The sequence below is a fragment of the Hoplias malabaricus genome, chromosome 2 (assembly GCF_029633855.1).
Source record: "Hoplias malabaricus isolate fHopMal1 chromosome 2, fHopMal1.hap1, whole genome shotgun sequence".
Classification (NCBI taxonomy): Eukaryota; Metazoa; Chordata; class Actinopteri; order Characiformes; family Erythrinidae; genus Hoplias; species Hoplias malabaricus.
In genome coordinates this window covers 23983089-24006781 of record NC_089801.1, presented here as the reverse complement: position 1 = coordinate 24006781, position 23693 = coordinate 23983089, and the positions used below count along the sequence as shown (strand labels likewise).

General features: G+C 37.4%; 1 protein-coding gene across 2 annotated transcripts in view; it reads right to left on the bottom strand.

The window, feature by feature from the left end:
• The window catches only part of pkn3 (protein kinase N3), a 28061-nt gene that overhangs the window by 2655 nt on the left and 1713 nt on the right, over positions 1–23693 (bottom strand). The window contains exons 1-21 of one of the 2 annotated variants that reach the window (XM_066652409.1): positions 19293–19593; positions 16636–16912; positions 14758–14912; positions 10840–10969; positions 9491–9642; positions 9053–9272; positions 8425–8607; positions 7554–7663; positions 5751–5894; positions 5399–5474; positions 4855–5071; positions 4169–4271; positions 4004–4065; positions 3514–3583; positions 3339–3430; positions 2126–2302; positions 1903–1965; positions 1738–1814; positions 1450–1592; positions 1156–1263; positions 66–146 (exon numbers count right to left, since the gene is read on the bottom strand). In XM_066652409.1, the coding sequence (XP_066508506.1) occupies positions 66–146; positions 1156–1263; positions 1450–1592; positions 1738–1814; positions 1903–1965; positions 2126–2302; positions 3339–3430; positions 3514–3583; positions 4004–4065; positions 4169–4271; positions 4855–5071; positions 5399–5474; positions 5751–5894; positions 7554–7663; positions 8425–8607; positions 9053–9272; positions 9491–9642; positions 10840–10969; positions 14758–14912; positions 16636–16912; positions 19293–19313 (2661 nt within the window). In that variant the 5' untranslated portion in view covers positions 19314–19593. Of the gene's footprint in view, positions 1–65; positions 147–1155; positions 1264–1449; positions 1593–1737; positions 1815–1902; positions 1966–2125; positions 2303–3338; positions 3431–3513; positions 3584–4003; positions 4066–4168; positions 4272–4854; positions 5072–5398; positions 5475–5750; positions 5895–7553; positions 7664–8424; positions 8608–9052; positions 9273–9490; positions 9643–10839; positions 10970–14757; positions 14913–16635; positions 16913–19292; positions 19594–23693 lie in introns of those variants that run through there. The other variant, XM_066652418.1, reaches the window with a different exon arrangement.

Sequence of the window (23693 nt, the reverse complement as noted above, 5' to 3'; positions counted from 1 at the left end):
GGAGCAAAAAACCCAAATGTTACCTAGTGTTTCTTTAAAGAATGGAAATGTAAGAGGACAATCACCTGAAAAAACCTGTGTCTTTTCACTTCATTAGCATCCTGCTCTCCAGCACCTAGTCTTCTTTCTGGATTTTTCTGCAGCAGCTTTGAAAACAAAGACACATGATATCACTGTCATGAAGCACTAAATAGCGCCACTTGTGGAGCATGAGTACATTTCTGAGGTGAAAGCCAATTCCAAAATTAATCTAGTCATATCCAGTTTCGATCAGCATTATTCAATTTAGGTTTATTTTATCACTCCACGAATACTGTGGAACACTGACAAATTGTAAAGGTCTTCTGATTCTGTGGTAACCGTGACCCTGATTAATCGGAAAAGATGATAATGATTCTGTGGTATTTTTTAAAAAGCCACTAAAGTCTTATCTATTTTAAGCAGGTGATTGGGTGATCCATACCAGGCTGCATGGCTTTGTATTTTTGAAAGTGTGTGTGTTGTGTGTATTTTTTGTTATGTATCTGCGTTGGTGAATTTTACACTCTGCAACATTGTTGTAAAGCACTTTGTGACGCTATTTTTTGTAAAAATGTACAAATAAATTTTAATTATTCTATATTCAGTAATTCCTTAAATTAGGGTTTGTACTTGTGTTAAATTTAACAAAAACTATGACAAAAATATTAATTGACAACAAAAACAAGGACTAAAGCTAAAAAATTAAAAAATGAGAAACATGACTAAATGAATTACACTATTTTTCAAAGAATAAATACTAAACGATAACGTGAAACTAATTATCAGATTTCTGACTTAAAATCAGAAAATCACAAAGAAATAAAAACATGAAAATGCTCCATTTGGCGACACACACAGCTGCTGCTGACAAATCTGCCAACACACTCAAAACACTTTAAAAACTGAAAAAGAAGTCTTAGTATCTGCCATTATGTCCCATGATTATGGGGAATAACATCCAAATTTATTTTCAGAGTATTGTTCCAAAGCAAAGTGCTTTTTGCAGGGCACTTTGAACTTGAAATTTAGCACAAATTTTGGTCAGAAACTCGAAGCTAAACCAAAAATTAAGCACATAAAAATGAAATAAATAAATAACAGAGAGAGGAAGATATAAGACGGATGAAGAGTTACCTTCTGGACAATAGAGACTGACTCTGGGGAAAGAAACCTGGGGTAGCGCACTTCATCATTCACTATGCTGTCAAACACTTCCTCCTCATCATCTCCTGGGAAAGGAGACTGAGAGAAAGAGTAAGCCATCATCAAAAAAAGAGTAAGTTGTCATCATTATCATCACAATTATCAGACAGTCCATAACTGATCCCTAAAAATTTTGATAGCCATTAGCATTAGCTACAAAACACAATAGAACAAGACAAATGAGGCTAGCTGTGTTATAAATTGTGTACGGTTGTTTTAGCAGACCTCTCCAACCAACATCTCATAGATAAGCACTCCGAGCCCCCACCAGTCCACGGCACGTGTGTAAGTGCTGTCTGTCAAAACCTCGGGGGCCAGGAACTCTGGAGTACCACAGAACGTGGATGTACGGTCACCGTGTCCCATACCTGAAAAAAAAACCCAGCAACAATCTTTAAACAGGATTACTCATTACTAAAGCAATTTTCATTTCTGTGGTTTAATAACAGAGACATAATCAATATAAACAGGGCCTAAAAGAAGTAGAACAATATACCAATGATTTCACATTACCTTCTTTGCAAAGTCCAAAATCTGCTATTCTTACAAAGCCATCGGCATCCATTAACAGATTGTCCAGTTTTAGGTCTCTGTTTAAAAAAGTGGGATTGGATTCAGCATGAAGTATACACTTATGGGCTACTGTGGCTTCAAACAGAGAACAAAGGCAATATTTACCTATAAACTATTTTCTTCTGATGCAGAAACTCAAGACCCAGAAGTACACAGGCAGTATAAAACCTGACCAGAAAGAAGCCCATTTACACACACACACACACACACACACACACAAGGTATTTTTATTGTGACTGTTCATCTAGAGATGCCTTTTTTACAAAGAATAGAAAATAAGGAATCAGTTTCATAAGAGAGGAATGCCGTGTGTGCATGTGTGATGTACCGAGTCTGGCGCTCAGTGAAGATGCTGGTGTGTATGTGGGTCATCAGGTCTCCCCCAGGCGAATACTCCATAACAAAGCACACATGGTCACTCGTCTGAAAGCAACCATGCAAATTCACCAGAAATGGGTGCCTGGATGCGTTAATTGTCTCAAATATCCTCTTCTCACACATCAAACTGGTGGGAAAACACATGACAGTACAATTAATACTTATAACACAAACCTAAATCTCCTAAAGTGTCAGTACACATTTTTTATTTTTATATACTTGGAAAATAACTGGAAACACAACAACCTGGGTTACTGTTAACCAACAAAACAGGCAGGACTTTAACATGCATTACCATTCATTCATGTTCAGGGTCGCGGTGGGTCTGGTGCCTACCCACATTTATTGGGTGCAAGGCAGTAACACACTTTAGACTGGGCACCAGTCCATCACAGGGCACCACACACTCACATGTATGGACACTTAATAGACCACCTATAACCCACCTATCAATCTGTGTTTTTGGACTGTGGGAGTAATCTTGGGCACCCAGAGGAAGCACATGCAGACATAGGGAGAACACACCAAACTCCTCTCAGACAGTCACCCAAGGCAAGTTTTAAACCCACAACCCTGGAGGTGTGTGACAGTGACACCATCTGTCTCATCACCGTGCTACTCATGTATACACATACTTCCAAAAAATTCAGTGGTAAAAGCCAATGGGAATGCAATAGACTGCATGGCCTCAAGAAACATGCATGTGCAACCCTTTTCATTCAATCAGGATTTACACATTTGTTCTGGACTTTTTAATCAAGGTTTACAGTAAGCTTTAATGGTAAAATGGGCACTCCAGTCAAAGTGAAACATTTAACCATTATTACAACTGTTGTAAACATGTCTTCTTACCTTTATACTTTCCAATAAAAATACAATAAGAAATCCACCCTTCTGACAAAGGCTTTTGGGTGTAATACCGCAGCTCTATTTATTAGATTTTACTGTCTATGTTAGGAGTGAATATTTCTTTGTAATAATGGAATGATTCTGAGCCATTTTTGAAATGCAAGCTGGGTAATGAGTGACAACAATAATGGACAAAAAAATTGTAAAACCTATCAAATTGATGAGGTACAAAATAATTATACAACATGTAAAATAACATGATAATTTTAAGGGGAAATAAAAAGTAACTGCCTACGAATGAGGCCACTGTTCACCTGTCAACTTCATCACGTGTCACGACATCTCCTTTCTTCAGGGCTTTAATGGCGTACAGTTTCCCAGTTCTCTTGTACTCTGCCAAGAGCACCTGCAACAGGACAAAGACTCTGGAAGAATGGATCTGAATGCCTAAAATCTAAATCATTAAAAAGCTGAGAGCTCGAATTGTACCTTCCCAAAATGGCCTCTACCAAGGACGGAAATACAGTTGAAATCCTCCATCTGTAGACAGTCTTTTGCCCTGAAAGAAAGGCAGCAAGATATAAGCAATATGTTGGGAATTAAATAAATAAATAAAATTAAAAAAAATATTTTTTTTTGGTTAAACTATTCAATAAATGTTTTCCTCTTCTAATACAGGGACAAAACCTGGGTTAAAAATATGCCTTTCATGTAAACAACTGCATTACATTATTACACTTTAACATATTAAACAAAGCAATGTTATTGAAGGAGAAATCATTATAAGACATCAGTGTTCAAGGTTATTACTTAAATTACTTTTTAAAGTCCTGCAGACATCCTGTACCAGCTGAGAGAAAGATATTATATAGTTCAATGGAAAATCAGGAGAGTGGAATGTGTGAGGCAGCATGAGAGACAGCTTAATTCTCTGGATTCAGTATTTGAACTGTTTCAAAGATACTGGCAGTCTGCTTACTTAGGCGTGGGCTGATGCACAGCTCTGCCTCTGGGATCTTCTGAAGTATATCCTTTGGAATTCTACCAAAGAAAGACAGGAGATTCTAAACTAGAGAGAACTCTAAAAGTAATTAAGCACCAACAAACAGAATTGATATTGAAAGTCAATGCATGGTGGAATTACCGTCGACACTGAACTTTCTGATGAGGGTGTCTTTGTTAAGTAAAGCCTTGGAGGTTTGGGAGGTCGCTCCTCGCTGAAATTCAGTTTGACAACTGTTGTGTCTCTGTAGGCACCAAAAATAAGAAACAATCAGATTAATAATTAGTTCATGAATTTAATAAGCCCAAGTAACCACCCAGTCCCCCTCTCTGCCCACATTACTCTGATATAATCAGTTTTGTGATGCCTTCACAAAAGACGGCAAAGCTGAGACCTTCCAAGGCCATGGGATATGGTGGTGTTATTTTACAAGAGCACTCGGTAGGATGTGGTAAATTTGCTTCTGGTCTCCATCTACAGTTGCAGTAGTGAGCCCAGAGTAGCAATGACAGAGGATCTGTTCTCCCTGTTACAGGTCAGTGAAGCATCACAATGATTTTGAAGCAGTAATTTTAAGGTAAAAATACTACCTAGTCTTCTTTTAACCACTGCTGCCTTCTAGGGGCTTTGTAAAATGTGCAGCTTTCATTCTAAGTCTACACAATTTAACAATTTTTTCATTGTTGGCACAAAATTCTGTCTTTGTAGATATGAAGATCCCATGTAGGTTCCAGAGTTTCTTTAACAATCTGGCTGAAGTTTGAATACACAACCTGTGCACCATGACACCCCATTACTGTCAGTAATGAAAATAGGGCATGTCTCACTCTGGAGGAGGAGTGGTTGATGTGGATGTTTTCCCTGCAGATGGTGGGGAGGTGAGGCCAGGCCCAGTGGGCAGTGGGGGCGAAGGCAGATCAGAGGCAGCCAGTGGTGGGCTCATGGCTGTGATAGTGCTGCTGCAGGGGGGCAACACACTCATCATCAGACGCCCCCATGTGGCAAAGTTCATGTTCATCTGTGCTGCTCGCAGGAAGTTTTTACCTAAAAATAAAAATAATTATGAAAAACAACATTAAAATATTTGACAGTTTTTATGCATTTTGTAGCACAGTCATCGCATTATGAAGATGCATAAAAAAGTATATTTGTTGCTAGTTTTACTAGGCTATGGTCTGTTGCCTCAAACTCAGTGTGAGTACATACCTTTACTCATACAGTATTAAAATTACTACCAGTTTAATAACTAGTGCTAGTGTCTCTGCGGAAAAATCTTTTGCAGTTGTATACAACATGTTTACTACACATTATGTTTTACAGGAGATTTATTTCCCAGGTTTTTATGTGTAAGATTTTTATAACCCAATGTACCTTTCTCTTTGGGAAATATACGCTTCTGTCTCTGTAGTTTCGGGTGCCGTTCAATGACAGGGTTGATGAATCTCACCTACAGTTCAATGATTAAACAGTAAATACTACTTGTACATTTCAACAGGGCTCGTTTGATTCATTTTATAAGCACACAACAAACTGCTACAGGTATGGCCACAAATTATGCACTTCAAATACAGTTTTGGCTGAATTACTAAAGCAAATTATACATGCAGTATTACATAGGTTGCAGCCTGATATAAATTTGGCACTTGTGCAAATTAAAAGACCAGCCAGGAAAAAAACAAACACAACACGACGCTCTCCGCCTGCAGCATAAAGCCACTCCTACCTCAGTGAACAATGTGCCTTGTGGCTCGAGGTAAAGGCACATGCCGTGCCGCTGGTTATCCAAGAAATCCTCTAGACGAAGGAATTTTACAGCACACAAGGCCCTCCAGTCTCGCCAGTACACTCCAATCTCCAGCTCCCGAGACTAGCAAGGGCAGAAAAACGTATAGAAATATAGAATTCACATAGGTCAAACGTAAATTTCAATGTAGAAAAATGAGACACTAGGACAGAATGATTTATCGAAATCACGTTTTGAAATAAGTTTTAAAAATAACATTACTTTTTGTTTACAGTTGTTGGTTTAGGTTTAGAAGTCACACTATAGTCAGCCTCAAGCTTGACAAAATTCATGTGGTGCAATTCCAGGCCAAATTCAAAGACATAATTACATTTAAATCATAATTGATTCTGCTGCCATCTGTCCCTTACAAAAAGTCACTTGATTGCACAATGTATTAAAATGTTTTGACATTTGTCATAGATTGATAGCTTCTTAACTCCCCTATCTAGCTCTTTGATTTGTACCCTTTTCCTTCTTTTGCCATCAAGTCTACCTTCCTAATAGAAGGTCAGATTCTGAACATAGGTCTACTGTCGGATGAATATTTCTTTTGAAATAGTTGACGTTTTAAAACATTTTATGACCATACATTTTTAAAATCTACACTGTTTAATGACCCTGGTTAATATTCAATCATATGCAGGAGACAGCTCCTCTCCAGTGGGCTGGACGGCTGTTAAGTAAAGCACTAGAATAAAGACTTGTTCAACATCTCTAACATCTTCCCATCCGATAGAAAACCATGTTCTCATTTTGAGCAGATACAAGCGAATCAGCTTGAGGCTGACCTTCAAAGACGATCTCTGGGAACCAGAACTAAGGCCTTGGCCAGGAATCAGGCGCTGTGCTTGGCCTCTGAGGCGAGCTAAAGATTAGAGCAATGTTGGGGGATTAGTTATGGATTACCGTTAAAGAGTGGGAGGCTCCAGGGGGCTGATTGCACTTTACTTGCAAAGCCTTGTTGATGAAGGAAGCCGAAAGTCTACAACGAGCAGCATGAGCTGTCAACAGTCCAGTCACAACAAGAGTTGTCTGAAGATGCTCAAAACCGCTGACAGAATTTTGTGTGTCTTGGGGAGCATTTGAGACAGATCATTTCCAAGCTAGACAGGTATCAGCTCAGGTTTAGGGGCTTTTTAAAAAGAATACATAAATAAATATAACAAACATACATTAATATACTCTCACTCTCTCTCTATCTCTATATATATAAAATCTATCAGCCTATATTTAACCAACTTCCATCTTAATTACTTCCATCAGCATATTCCATTATTAAAAAAAAAAAAAAAAAAAAGATAAAAGGAGTTATTGGAATGTAGGAGTGGCAGTAAAAAGTTGAAATATAAAAGTAACTATGCAGGAACTGGAACCTTGGTATTTAATGCCATATGCAAGTATTTGTAAAGCTCTGGTCAAATTACATGCTTTGGGGTTATTTATAAATAATAATAATAATAAAAAGCATGGCTCTAAAGGAATACACTTAATTTAATGTTCGGGTTAAGTTCATTTTTATTAATTTAACATATTTGAATTTAAAATTGGGCTGTACAGTTGTTACAGCATATTTCATATTATGTTTGATATTTTTCATTACACTGAATTTAGAAAATAAAAAGAACATTTGAACAACAATTAGCAGAAAACTGTAAAGTTTCATTTACCAATGTTGTCCAAAAACTTTTGTAAAAGATAGTATGTATGCATGCTTTTATGTGTGTGTTCTTTATTACTTACCCGCTCCAGTTCAATGCTGAAGCTCTGATCCCAGGCCTCTTTACCCACCGGCCTCCAATGAGTGCGACCTACCATTCGGTTATCCACCTTCAACACTGCACTGATCTCAGCTGCAGTAACAGAACCCACACAAAAACAAAGATGATCACTACACCATTTTTGCTGGGCACAACTGACTCAGGTATTAGGTGCATGACTCCACTAATTAGTATTGATTAGTTCATTGAGTAAGCTTTCCATGACTCCAGGAACTGAGAAAGGACGACTTAAAAAGTCTCATACAGTGGTGCTTGAAATTGGTGATGACTTTAGAATTTTCTAGGTCTGCATACACATAAGCAGTCCTAAAAAAAAACAGAATCAAGCATGGTACTGTAGAATGCCTCTGTTGAAACAAGTCAGCTCGTGAAATGTCTTCCCACTTAGAGGAGTCTGAGTGGTATTATTGAAAAGAGGAACCATGGTGCTTAGGCCTACACTCACTTGCAATTCCTGCAGAGCTCCATTCCTCCTCTGGCATTAACACCACAAAATCTGGGTACCAGAAACTTCATGCCATGGGTTTCCATAAATGAGCAGCTGTATGCAAGCCTCATACCAACAAGCACAACCAACCTATGTGACCTAGTGAAGTATTACAAAGTGATCTTTGTCGGTCAACCACTCCTGGGGAGGGTAACAATGGTGTCGAAGTTCATGGCCACAGTTTATCTATTCTTAAGACTTATTAAATTATTAAATATTTTAATGGGTTAAAAACATTTAAGCACCACCGTGTGCTGAAAGTGAATCATCATTGCAACAACTGATTAGTGTGTTTTAAAGAGTGGCTTTGAGATTTTTGAGGTTGTTGCTACATTGAAGGACTTACTGGACAGCTCGTCAGTCTTTGTCATCTTGCCATTGGTGCTACGTGTGGACAGGCCAGTCCGCATTCTAAGAGATTTGGCCTCAGACGGGCTGCCAGGAGTGGACGAGGCACACGATACGCGGCAACGGCCTGGGACTGACTCCAACAGATCCTGACAACCCATCAGCCTCACTTCCAACCGACCTACAAAAACACACAAACATCCTAAGCAAACCATGAACATTCAAATACTAATATTTGAAAAAAAAAATTTTGTTAATTAAATTAGTCATTTTCTTTTTTATTTAAATGTTGTAATAAAAACAAAGTTTAACTCCAATACACAATAAGAACTAGTGAGGCAACAAAATGAAGCCACTGTCAAGTAAAGAACAGAATTTTATAAAGCTAGCAATTGGGGAGAATAAGAAAAGGTAGGTGGAAAAAACCATTAATAAAATTCATCACAATACAAAGGCTATAACTACTTTTTTAGTTCCGTGTTTTTTTTGTTTTTTTTTTAAATGGATGTTTCTGATAAATAACCATTCATAAATAGTAAATGACACTCCAAGAACTCTTCACAAAAACCAACAACATTTTGAGTATTTTCATTAAAATTATATGCCTAAGAATACAGTGTTGCTACCTGTAAGGCTGGCTGGTTTGAAGAACGAAGAAGAGGATGCAGAAGATGAAGAATGGTGGCGGGATTTCTGCAGGCCCAAGTTGGGAGAGGACCCAACAGTCAACTCCTCTTTAATGGCGGCTCGTTTAGGGTGGTCTTGTGGAAGTTCTCCTAGTCTCTGCTCCAGAGACAGACGCAAAAGATCCAGTTTCTGAGAGGACTCCTGCAGACGCGCTTGAGCCTGAACACACACGTGAAAATGAAATCATCTCATTTTTTGGAAAAGTAAAATTAGCTAGAATACCCGAGCAGTGTTCTCTGCACAACATTACAACATGCTGCTACCTTAACTGTTAATGGAACTTCTTGTCTTCGTTTACAATTTTCCAGTTTTACCGTACTGTGTCTTACTGTGTAATAAATGCAAATAAGCTCAATCCAGTTCAACAAGTAGCTCACCTCAGCCAGCGCACGGCGGTCTTGGACTTTGCGTCCCCCAAGCTGTTTCACCACATTCTTGGCCCCTTCTGCGACTGCAGCTTCAATCCGCAGGTGGTGTCTGAGCTCCTCCATCCTCAGTTCCAGGGGACAGATGGTCTCAGAAGATCGACCTGAAATAATGAAGACCACTCTAAGGTTAACAATCATTACCAGGATAAGACACACTCCAGCTTGTTCAGTCTGAATGTCTGCCACAATTTTAAATTTTGTGGAATGTAGTAGCAAAGCGTAGTAGCAAAGACTATGCTTTTTTTGTAAAAAAAAAAAAAAAAGCATTAAAATTTTGCATAAACAGGCTAAGCTTGCTTAAAAAAATACACACAATATGATCATATGGATGATCTCCATAGCCCCTTTCACACATACATGGCAACCCAGAGATGTTCTGGAGTATACTTGGGGGAGCTGTATATGTGAAAGCGAGCTCCTATAAATGTTTGTCCCAGACTCTGTGTAATATCTAATCAGCACATAATTGAATAGAGCCACTAATAATTAGGAGTATTTTCAGCATGCGCTGAACAGGCACCGCCCCATGACTAAAGCATGCAGAGTGTTTCCCACTGCTAGAACATCTCTGACACAGAAAATATCCCACTGTGCACTGCAAGTGTGAAAGGACCACTTTGGGACATCTCTAGACATGATATTAGGAAGTATCTTATGAGTTTCTCTGGAGCTCATAAGTGATAAGAGATAAGTGGCTTATGTTGCACTAAGCCACCAGCTGTGATTTCCCATCCTTTTAGCAATGGTACACAAGCTCGATTAACTACACTTTCACCAGGTTGGGGCACACATTTAATAGGACTGCAGTCATGAAGACAGAGCTCTGATTGCTCTGACAGATCAGCCTGATTTTATGCTTAGTTTATTATTAAAATGCTTAATAACATACGGTTCCAAATAAAATGTTTACACCATCAGTTCTTCAATTTACATTTTAGAAACATGACGTTGATGTTCTTTTTTTCTGTCCTCAGTAAGAACCTGTGTAAAAGCCTTAGGAAAATTGGAGAGGAAGAAACTTTAATGATAAGGAAATTGAGTGCAGAGCACCATTCCCCAGGCACGGCCTTCAGTGTAATTAAAATTAAGTGAAATGATAATGGAAAGTGTTTGCAATTGGAATTAATGCAAGAGGTGAAGGGACTGTCCTGGAGGAATTTCTTGATTAATGATGTCTTGAAACACAATAAAGAGATCTTTTCATGATTTTTGTTGAAATTCACCTTAAAAAAAACCCTTGTATTTCTAATTCAATAACATAATAATATGAATAATGTCAATTTTGGGGTCTTGCTCACCCTCCTGCTCTGTGGCCTCTCGCTCTCCTTCTCTGGCCTGGGTCACTTTGACAATCTGCATGCGCAACAGCTCAATTTTTGTCCGGCTGTCCTGCAGCATCTGCTGGGCTGTGGACAGCATCTTTCGGTCCTGGAGAGAGGGAGATTGACAGATAAGTGGAAGGATGATTAAAAAGGTGTGTGTGTGGGGGGAGGGTAGCTGGTTGACTGAATGAGGGAGTGGGGAGTGAGTCAGAGAGACAGTAAGAGTTTGTGAGTGCTAGAGAAAGTCAGAGTGAGAACGAGTATATGAGAGAGAGATAGAGAGAGAGAGAGAGAGAGAGAGAGAGAGAGAGAATAAAATATAAGGTCAGAAAGCAGTCTGACCTTCCTCTAATAATATGATGACCAGCAGGTTAGTTTTATAGCGTTTCTTCCTGTGATCATATCCATTATAACAATCATCCAGGTTTACAGCAAACCCAGTGAAATACTGGACTAAAGACCCAGAGTGTGCTTTTGCACAGCGAAGATTTACGAGCCATCAAACATCTAATTTGTGAGAGTAGCACAAACACAGCTTTAAACTGGCAATCTATAAAAAGCAATCATTAACTAGAATTGGTGAAAGACCAACATTTTACAAAAGCCATTCAAGTTTTGGTGTAGGCACAGGGTGAGAAGCATCAGTATTGAGCTGACAGACTGTCATTCCTTTGACTACAAAGCACGTAGGGGGCAGTGTTTGAGCATTTACAGAATGCAGCTTTAAGCAGTATGGTAATGTAAACAAAGCACATGCAGTAACTTGACAGGCAACGTTCTATTACAGGCTCTGCAAGGCACTTTAATTTTCTAAAGGCACAAGGCTTGAAGCAAATAATGCCAGTCATCCAACACCTCCCATACAGAGGATGAAAACAAGCATGAAAACACTACCGTCCACAGCGCTCGCCCCCACTCTAGGCAGTTTAACAGCTCATCAGTCATCTTTTGTGGACTTTCACACTGCTGTTTGGCATCTCCTTGTTCTCCCACTCTCCCCATCAGATGCTCTCTCTTGTTGCCAGTTGGACTCAGTCACTCTGCTGGTTTGTGCTTGGACCCCAGGCATTGCTTTCTCCACTCGACCCGCAGCATGTCCCTCATCAGGACCCGACAAGCCATTTCTCACCTTCTCCTTATTGTTTTAGTGTCCTTGTATGCGGTTCACTTGTGCGCTCTCCCTCTCACTCCCTCCCTCCCTCCATCTCTCTCTCTATCAGCTACCTTTCACACACCCACTTTTCTCATACTCGCTCCTTCTATTCCTCCACAAGAGTTAGCTTGCTCAATGACAGTGCTGCTGCTGTTTTCACCCAGCCTAGCTGGCCCAAACAAGAATGCAACGGCATTGGTCGTCTTGCAGTCACATGGCGCACTCTTGTCGCCAGGCCCAGCACAAGAGAAACCGAATCAGAACCAGTCTGCATCCTCCCCCTAACACGCACGTGGGAGATGTGTATGTGTGTGTGTGTGTGTGTGTTTGTGAAAGACTGTGTTGGAGTATATGTGAGACAGGGGACTCAAGCTGCCTGCATCCAGGATGGCGGCAACGGCATAAATCACAGCCTGCCAGGACACAGTGTTCTAAAGCAGCAAAGTACGTTGCCAAACACAATCTCAGCTCTCAGCTCAGCTAGAGGTCATGAATGCATCAGTCTAAAAAGGGATTTAAAAGGAAAGGGGGAGACTGGGAGGAATATAAAGCTTTCAGATATAGAGGGAGGTTCATAGTCCTTGAGCCCGATAAGAAATTATTAAATGACCAGTGACTGGACAGCACAATGTCTCTCAAAAATTAAGCACAAGTGTAGCACATATGTTGTCTGTATTATGTGTAACTACATGTACCCTCTGAAATATTTTCTAAGGGTAAAGCAGCCCATTTTCCATCTCATTTTACTCATCTAAACTATCTCCATATCCACTGTAAATTTCCAATAGTTTTCCTTGTGTAATTATAAGTACTTTTGTTTTCTCCTTGAAATCAATTTTTAAAACTTCAGTTAACTTCTTATTAAAACTGTCCTTGCCACCGCCTTAAAATATGCCTTAGTTACTGGTGTTTACCAACTTCCCATTCCAATGGATTATCAATTAAATTCTGGCATCAGCACAACTTTTCAGTGTTAAAATGGCTCTACGGTTGCATTCTGTTGCCTACAGAACTTTACTCTCCCTCTTAAATGGAGCAGAATTTACTATGTGGCCCTGGTAGAATTATACCTTCCGCTTTAAATGGTGCAGCAGTTTCCTATCACCGAACAGAACATTTCATTTCACTTTAAATGGAGCAGAGATTACAATGTGGCCCCAGCAAAATGAGGCACTGTTTAAAGTGGAATGAAAAATAATTAGAAATCAAGGTTGTGTGCATCCTATAAAAATAATCTGCTCTGCCCCTCTGTGAGACGGGTTGGGATTCACCTGTGGTCTCTACTGCACAGACTCTGGTATGAAATTTGACAATATGGCAGACAATTTTGGCTTCCTATCTATAGAAAGAAGGGAATGGAGGCATGCCATCTATGATTTCTACAGTCATTGGTACTGGCCATCAATCAATCTATGAATCTTGCATCCAAAATAACACTGGACGGCAGGTATATATGGAGCTATATTAGGGTAGTAGGGAAAAGTTTTGTTCATTTGAAAAAAAAAAAATCTGAAAGTTCAAATCTTGAGATTGAACTTTGAAAAATACAACAATGTATTCAAAATTAAAATGTGTCATAGTCAACAGTGAGGAAGGTCCTCGCCTTCATTGGTGTGCTGTCAGTCATTAGACCATGCCCCTCTATGCCAATGTCCTGCTTCCCACGCTAGATCAGGGCAAAAAATCTGAAACTGAAAAACAAGGATCCAAAAGTGTTTTTAAAAAAAAAAAAAAAAAAAAAAAAAAAAAAAAAAAAAAAAAATCATCTGAAAGTGAAAATAAGATGTGACCCAAAAAAATGAAACAAAAAAAAAAGATCTGAATCTAAAAACATAAAATCTGCAACTGAAAAATATAAGACTTTAAATATCAAAATATATAGGAAAGTTAAAAATGAAAATAAATGTATTTAAAAAAATAAATAATTGAATCAAAATTATATTTAAGCTGAAAAAAAAAATTATCCTACACATTTTAATTTTGAATACATTGTTGTATTTTTCAAAGTTCAATCACAAGACTTGAACTTTGTTTCAGATTTTTTTTTTCAAATGAACAAAAGTTTTGACCCTAATTTGGCTCCATAGATATAGAGAAACATTCTTAGCAATGAGGTGTAATCTTGAAAATGGAAACATTTCTTTACATAATTTTTATAACTTTAACCAAATAGAAAACAACATTGTTACCATGACCATGGTGATTTCTTTTGACTGTTAGTTGCACACTGACTTCATCAAATCTAGCTTATTTAATACCTTTTTATGTCCTTATTTCTTAGAGACATACAAATAAACAAAATGTAGAATGCCACTCAGCAGGAGGACCAGAACTTCCAACACAATGCCAACGTCACCATCACAAATGTTAACAAATTTAGACCAAATCTAATTTAATGAAACCAAACCAAAACACAGAAAAATGGAACAGGAACAAAAAATATCCAGTACTAGTTGCCACAAAGCCATAGACTATGGAAGTGGCAAAATATGAAATGATATAACCAGAAACACAAGAGGAAATATCAACCCCTGATCACAGTTCTTCTATAAATAAGAAGGATTTCTAGCAGGATACCAACCCAAAAGACACGCCCAATTTTAATAACAACACAACTGAATTCATAATACAGGAAAAAGGAAGCTTATTTCCAGAAACACTGGCATTCAACTAGAGAACCAAAACGCTGGGTAGAGTTAAAGGCCGAATGAGGTGGGGGCCCTGCTGCAAGAACTCCTCACCTTGACTGAGCTGCTGGCATATGTCTGAATAATGTTCTCTGCTCCTTGTTTTACTTTCAGCTCCATTGTCAGCTGTTTCCGAAGGGTATGGATGCGGTTGGCCAAAGGAGAAGTAGAATCCTCCCAGTGGCAGGGATCTGGAGAAGTAGCTGTGTCTGGAAAAAGTAAAACAAAGAAAAAGCATGTCAGTCAATTCACCAGACACTTATCATCAAAACACAAAAAGCCAACACAAAAGCAAACCTACAGCGAATATTCATTTTATTACAAATCACCTGATTTTTTTTATTTACATTCTCTGAGGTTTACCACTAAAAGACATTAAGTGCAAAACAAGAGATTACAAATATCACTATGGGGTTGTCCAGCATTTGTGTAAAGGTTTATTTCTAGACCAAAAATTTCAAGCTAGGTGCTTATCATCTAGAAACAAACTTTATACAAATGCTGGATGACAGTGAATAGTGCTGTTTATGGTATGTGTTATTGTGGGATAAATGCCAAAATCAATAAATGTTATAACTGTGCAATTAAAAATTACCACCCCATTAGGCTTTCTGCAAATATGAAATGTAATCTGGCAGTCACTGCTTTGTTGTTTCCATCATGTCCAAGATGTCAATACTCAAAAATGACAAGCTATTATTATTAAAACTACAATCCACGTATTTTTTCCAACTACGTGTTATTATGTACTATACAGATGGGATTATTTTTACCTGTGGAAATTGTGTAATATAATTTTTTGCCAAAGTAGTACAGTGTTTTTGTTGTTCTGTCAAAAAACACAATTTTGGGCATTTTTCTGCAGTGTGCGCTCCTGTTTCAGGTAAGTTTCCAGAGCCTTTTACCTACTGTAAAATGAGCAGTATAAATAAATATAACCCTAGGTTATATTAATCCAGTTCAAACTCATGTGGGTGAATACTCCATCATATTCCAAGGTAAAATGTTTTTATTTTTTTGCAGGATTTCTCAAGAACAAAGGCAATTGAGGAGGCATTTGGTGACACAATGTACAGCAGAACTACATGGCTAACCTTGGGTGCTGAGTAATGCATCACACTCAAATCAAGAAGATGACCTAAAGATTACTCAGAAGAGCTTTATTTCTTTTATGCACAATTATAGCCTACATACATGTTATGTACCCGTGTTCTATTCATTAGAGGCAAAGTTAAAGATTGTAATAAGATTGTGTGCTCAAAACTATTCTGATGTGTTTACGAAGCCCCAGTGTCTGTAAATTAGTAAAAAATAAATAAACTGGCTTGCTCCAGTATGCTAGTCTCTGTCTGTCTCTCTCTCTGAGAATGTTTAAAAGCTTCAGTGCCACTGCTGTGTACAATCCTCACTGTGAAAAACATGTATAGAAACATTCCACTACCATGTGTAAAAAGCCACTCCCATCACCTATTTGCTCCAAGCTTTCTTATCCAGTGAAAATCCATAATAAACATTACAGATGCCCTGTTGTAAAATAAAGTTACCCCAGCACCCCATGTAAAACTAATCCCATCGGAACAGGGCTTAAAACTGTCATATTCATTTCAGCATTACTGCAGTTTAGTGAGGACATGCTGCTGAAAGAGGAAACCTCATTAGGACAAATTCATCAAATAAGTGACTTTAACCATCTTAAATGCGCTCAAACACTGCCATCTTTTGATTAAAGTTGGTTTTTAACTGTTACTAATTTGTCAGCTTCTTTTATGTGTTAACAAAACAATCAAAATTAAAAAAACCTATCCTATAATATAACATAGGGGCAGACAGAAGTTGCCTTAGAATAAAGGGTCCTGACATGGAATGGCAACTTCCAATTTCTCAAATACATAAAGTTAAGCCAATATACTAAAGAAGCAATATCGCTTTCACCTGTGGGAGTTTCTTTCTCCATGGCCATAGCACGTGCATTCAGTTCCTGGAGCTCCCAGTGGAGCTTCTCCAGCTTGCGGCTGGAAGCGCGGAGCTGGCCCTCCACATCAGCTGCACTTTTCTTGTTGGTAACAGCCCGCCGCATCCGTTCCGCAGCCTCCTTGATCTTCAGCTCACGCTGGATCTCCTGTCTCAGCAGAGAACGAGCATCATCCAGACGCTGTTGGAACTCTGGGTCCAGGAGGTCACCCTCAGCGAGACCCCGTAAGGAGCACTTCTTCAGAAAAACATGGGAGAGAGGAGTTTATGGTTCATTTTTATTCTACTTCAAGCCATCAACTGAACCTTCTCACTATACATCTCTGGTTCTAAAAGAAACATGTTTAACTATGCAATTATTTTAATTGAGCACCTACACTGACCATTTTAATAATAATTTAAAAAGAAGCCAAAAGTTTTTAAATCTTTAATTTCTGGAAAGATATTTGCTGTCTGGTTTACACTGACACAATGTAACATTCTCTATGGGTTTCATTCAAAAAGAAGAAAAGGGGGAAAACAACTGCCTGTTAAAACAAGCTGCACCAGGTATGCAAGACATTCTTTCAGCATAGGGCATCAGAACTAAGATTGAGTTCACTGCCCATCTTTGTGTAGCAACAAATAACGTGATATCATGATACATTTGAGTAATATTGTAAAATTAATTTTATCATCTATATCACCCAAAGCAGAAGTCCAAATACAGAATATATCAAAGTATTTTATAATAGATCAAACAGTCTAAAACATTCAAAAACCTAAGCAGTAGATTGGGTAAAGCCTTGAACAGATTACAGAAGTAAAGAAAGATGTCCAAGCAAACCACACATGGTAATACTGCAGGATACTGTTATCAAAAATGTTACAGGAATTGTAAATGTACGTCCCAGGAAACGAGACAAGCTAAATTTGAGTCTTTAATGCACTGTACCCTTAAATTTCCAGCTGACACAAAACCCATGCATTATTGGTTTTGTGTGACCTGGAAAATGCACATATCAACACAAAACTCAAGATCAGGCTTTCTCTAAAGAGGCCAGAGAAACATAGGCCAGAGCTTAATAGGAGTATATTTTGTATGTTACTAGAACCTAGTCACAGGCTTTCTGGGACCAAACACAGACTTAAATTGATTCTGAAAGAACACAAAAAAAGCTAATATAGCTAACAGATATAGTCCCTCAAATGTTGTATTTTATTTTTAAAATAAGTGTGCTGCAACTTTTGGCCACTGCCACTATTGGAGATATAATGTACATTCTGTGACGTCAAAGAAAAATAGACATATCATACTGTTGCTGTCCAATTAAAAATAATCGCAATTTTTGTCTATCTTTAGTTTACTACATCATTTGAACACAGCAGCTGAAAAAATTAAGAAATATAAAATTTGTGGGAAAAACACAGTTGTTAAGGAAAAAGCAATTAAGGCCAAAAAGAATTGCATTACTGTTTTGATACAAAGCTGCTGTTGGCAGCAGTAATTTCCAGTCACTTATGATTCGACAATGTTAGTTTTTCGTCACATAGTATTCCATTTTGATCCAGCTATTTCCCGTGAGAAACTATTTTAAATTCCCCCAAAGTTTAAAAACTCTCATTAAATTTTCAATGGGACTCAAGTCATAAAATCAAGAATGCAAACATCTTCAGTCTTTTATAGAAACCATTCAAAATATAATTTATTTGCATGTTTGGTGTTGCTATCTTTCTTTTCTCTCCTGATTCTGTTTGTGGCCAATAAAAACAAAGTCTCAAACGTTCATCCTAACAGGTACAATATTAACAAAGTGTAATTCCACACTAGTGTCTAGAGAGAAGCTGCCCTGTATAATGATGATCTTTGTTGTTCTTCAATTAACAATAAGTGCAACCTCAACATCATAAATGGAGTAAAGAAGAAAAAACTACTCAGTTCACTATGAATGGTGGTAAAGTATCCTCTGAGGACAGATAGCAAAATTAAATTTCAGGTTAAGGGTAGCTTCATTTAAACAGTAACCCTCTGGTTATAAAGGGCTAAATTCAGAGGTTTAAAAGAGTAACAAAATAAATCCTAAGTGAAATCCTAAATTCAAGAGTAGCCACCTGCAGGACAGGAAGCCAAGCCCTGTCAAACCTGCTCAACCTGAAAATATGAACATGCAGTTGTCCACCTTAACGGCGAGTACACATCCAGACAAAAACATTACAAACTATTACTCATGTGAAACAGGAATGGTGAGTTTTTAAATATGTAGGGGGTCACTTCTGGTGTGTTTTAAAATCCTAAGCTGAGTATTTTTTTCTCTAAAGGCGGTGATTTCTTAAGCTTCTTATGCGGTTTTAAAATCCATCTTTTGATATGGCCAACAGTCAATGAAATATAACAGTCAAATATCTTTTCATTACTAAATGTACAAATTAAACACTGTTCTACCAGTGTTTTCCCTAATCTTCGAATTTGGTTTCTTATTTGAGTTGACCGTTCCACCTTAAACCTTAGGCGCCAGAATATAACAGCTGCCCCCATTTTAAGGTGGAATGGAAAATTAGACTAAGAAGCCAACTTCAGCCTGTGTTTTATTCCACAGGTTCTGAAAGGCAAAGACTTAGCTAGGATAAGTTATTCTTACCTGAAGCGTTACTCCTGCCATTTCAAAGGTGTAAAAGGATCAAACACAATAAACGGTTTGACTTTAGTTGAATGTCCAGCACCTGCCCAACATTCGCCTCAGAGAGAAAACTGAGCCGATCCGTCCATCTAATTTTATCGTGTTTAAACGTTTCGGACCACGAATGAAAACATGTCGTCAGGTCATATTTAGTCCTGAGATCACAATTCAACAAAGTCATCCATTACAAGACCTCAGATATTCCATATGTTTCAAAAACACCAAGAAAGGAAAGGCAGACCCTTAAAAATCGTTAGGAGTGACCGGTACTTTTTGGAAGTTTTCTCTCCTTTTCCTGAGGTTTGAAAATCCCCTGACGCCTCTTTTGCCAATGATTGGCTGACAGCGCTGTCAATCACAGTTACTGACCAATTACTGTACTCAGAGAGAGGGGCGAATAAGTTTCCCAGGTTAATACATTTATGTTTCCATTGCCTTTAGAGAGGGTGGAAAAAGCTCAGGGACACTGTACTTTTTCCATTGGTCAGCATAATTAAATGTTGAAATGAAAACATTATGATTGAGAATTTTACATCACAATCTCAACAAATCCTAAGATTTATAAGTTACAAAACCAAACATGGTCTTAATTCTCTGAGCCAATTTAAATTTATTGTACCTCACAAACAACTGTAATTTTATTCTCCACAATTACAATATCATGAAGGTCACTAATTCCTAGTCTTACATTTAAACTCTTACTTCTTATCTCAGGTACTTTCTATTCTTCTTTCTTATCAGAAGAATGTTTTTTGATTATCTTAAACAACACCAGAGGCCAGTTGCAGCCATGCTATTCTGCAAATATCACCTGTGCAATTTTGAAATATGATACTGGGACATAAACAAATACTGACCTGATATGTAACATACACCACCCAACCACCACATTTAAGCCAAACACATGTTTTTATACTCATTGTCCATTTATCAGCTCCACTTACCATTTAGAAACACTTTGTAGTTCTACAATTACATGCTGTTTTCCAAACATTGCTCTAGATCTTTTGTTAGCCCACTGTTAGGACCACTACAGAGCAGGTATAATTTGGTTGGTGGACTATTCTCAGCACTTCAATCACCCCGATGTGGCGGTAGTGTTAATATGTGTTGCGCTGTTATGATTGGATCAGACACAGCAGTGCTGCTGAGGTTTTAAACAATGTGTCCATTCTATGACACTCCACGTAGATGTAAGGTCAGAGACCTGTGCACCTTTATTGTAAGTGGAGCTAACAAAATACAAAATGAGTGTAGAAACAAGAGGAAGCTTTAAAGTTATAAATATCAGACTGGATAAAGAGGTAAACACAAGCCAGCACAATCATATTTGTCACTGTAGGCATAGATGTAAATGATTATAATTAAATATTTCAAATTCAAGAACATGATAATTTTCATAACATTATATTAATGCATTTTACAGAGGTCAACATGGTGTTTGGTGTCTTTCCTAAGGTTGGTTTATGAGGGCAGCACTGTGGGGCTTCCTAGGTGGAGAATCAGCTGTATAGAGGACAGCAGTATTATCCACCAATCACTATAAAATCAGACACACACAAATAGAATCATAAAAATAGACAACATATGACATTATCTGGATTGTGTTTCTGTTGAAAAATATGTTCATTAACTTGAGACTCAACATCAAGGAGACATAAGGTTAAATAGTAAGCAATCACATCCAGAAGGGAGTCAGATGATTATTGTTGTAAAGTTATTATCCATAATAAACATCTTCTAAAGGCATGAGTGTAGACATGGGTTTAGTTTCAAACAAATGCAAAAATAAATGTTTGTATTCTTGAAACATCTTATGATAAAAAAAGCTTCAGATATATAATAATATATCTTAAAATATTAAAAAGCATAGACACAGATTTTAGATTATATAAATTACACAGTACAGAGCAAAGTTAGAGACCCATTTCATTAATGTCTAGCCAAAATTATATGTACATTACAGCTACCCTAATGAGATTTTTTGTAATAATGGAATTACAGAAGAATATACTGAATAATATAGAGCATATAAATGTGATATACTGGTGATTATCACAAAATAAATATAATATTAGTTTAAAGAAATCTTAATCCTCAATCTTTAATCTTGAAATATTTTGAAAAATACTAGGATATTATCTCGTTTACACAAGTTTACATTTGAACAACAGCCTGGAGAGGGCGCTATATATCAAATTATTCATAGACCAGCGCAAAGATGGAGGATGAAATTTGCTAAAACAATAAAATATAAGAAATAAATATGGGCATATAAACTAATATACAGCAAATAATAAATAACTAAAATAAATGCAATTTAAAGTAAATATATAAATATGAATATGTTAAGTAAGAGTCTTCAAAAAATCTATACAGTCTAGTCAGAGATATATTAAATAGAATGTAACCTTTAAACCTAACACCTTACTTTATCAACATTCATTCATTTATTTTCTGTACCTTCTTCATCTTGATCAGGTTGGACCTGTGTCTGGATTCTCCTTGGAATCATTGGTCTTAAGACCAACGAACACAGTCTGGATGGGGTGCCAGTCCATGACATGGCATCACACTGTCACTCAGTCACAAACACATGCTCACAACTCACTGCAGTTTAGCCAATCGACCTGTCAACATGTGTTTTCAGATGGAAGGAGGAAAACGCAGCACCTGAAGGAAACCTTTGCAGACATGAGGAGCATACACCAAACTCCTCACAGACAGTGACCTGAGGCAGGATTTGAATCCTGCATTTGTTTGAAAGTAATATAAATTTTTTTTTTTGAGGATTACTTTTGCCTTACGACTCCCTACATGCACCTCACTGCCAACATTGTTAAAAATACATTCTACATCAAAAGCTTCGCTCACAACTGTCATTAAAAAAGGCCATGTATTCATAACCTTTTCAAGCAATGTTTCACATCTGACCACTGAATGACTGTATTTACATGTTAACCATATAATTCTGCAGAATGGTGTGTTAAAAATATTCCTTTGTGTGTGTGTGGGTTTGGGAACACTAAACAATGTATGAGCTGATGTTTGTAGTTTATATACACAATACTGTCTGACACCTCCTCATACACTCAGTAGAAATTGCCCAAAGTGCACTCCATACTAGAATGTTTTAGAGAATATTTAGAATCAGTGACATATACATTAGGATCCAAAATGTATCAGAATGGGTTCCATCACTGCAGATATCATCATAGAACTTAGATTAAATGCACATTAAATGCATATACAATTTTATCAGAAACTGAATTCAGATGCAATAACTGATTAATCAGTAAAAAATAGTAGATGATATTAGGTAATTAAGATAATAAATATTAACATAACACCTTTTAACCTATTAGTATAACCCATCTTAATACAACACCTAATGTTTAGATTCATATTTAAAGATCCCCTATAGCCATCGATTAAACCTTAAAAACTCATCTTTTTTCATTAAAATATTTCATTTAATATGACCCTAAATGTGTAGAAGATAATATCAAATAAGAAAATCCTTAAATCTACATGTCATGTACACAACTCTACTCTGTTGAACTCATTCAGGACCAAAGAACATGCAATTAGTCCCCACCTCTCCATCCTCCTCCTGAACATTAAAATCCCTGCCCACAAGTTGACTGACTTGGTTCGTTTATGACATTAAAAACCTGACTGTCTGAATTTGCCTGTTTGAACACATAAGCGCTCAAGCATTGCGTTGACTCCTTGTGAGTAGCATATAAAAACACCACACTGACATGTTAATAAGGTAAAACACTTGATTTTTCCTGAAGCGGGGACTTTTGGGTAATGCCTATCTGTAATCTGTGTACAGAGGACATACTGAGCGATGAGTGAATCTTGTTTAGAATACTGCTGTAATGATTATATTGTGGCTATTTGTGTGTTTTTGTTATTGTGGTTTTAATTTTGTTCTGATGTCGCCTCATAAGCAGCACGCTCGGTTTGTTTACATCGCGAGCACGTACACGTCTGCTCCGAGTGCGTCGTTACGTAATGACGCCTCGGCACTTCAACACTGAAGAGAAGTTTCATTCAGTTTGTTGAACCGATTCCTTGGAGTTTTTCATCTGAATAACTCAAAATTCTGATTCAGTGAATCATTTTCTGAATATGTAACAATTAGGCATTATACAATAAGGTTACATTGAGAAAGATGAACTAAATTGTAATAGAAACCTTCAGTCTATGACAGTAATGTAATAAATTAATCAAATTATCCTGCATTGTATATTGATATATTCATATACATACACTGCCTGGTAAAAAAAAAAAACAGCCACAAACTCTAATATTTCATTGGACCACCTTTAGCTTATGGCACACATTCGCTGT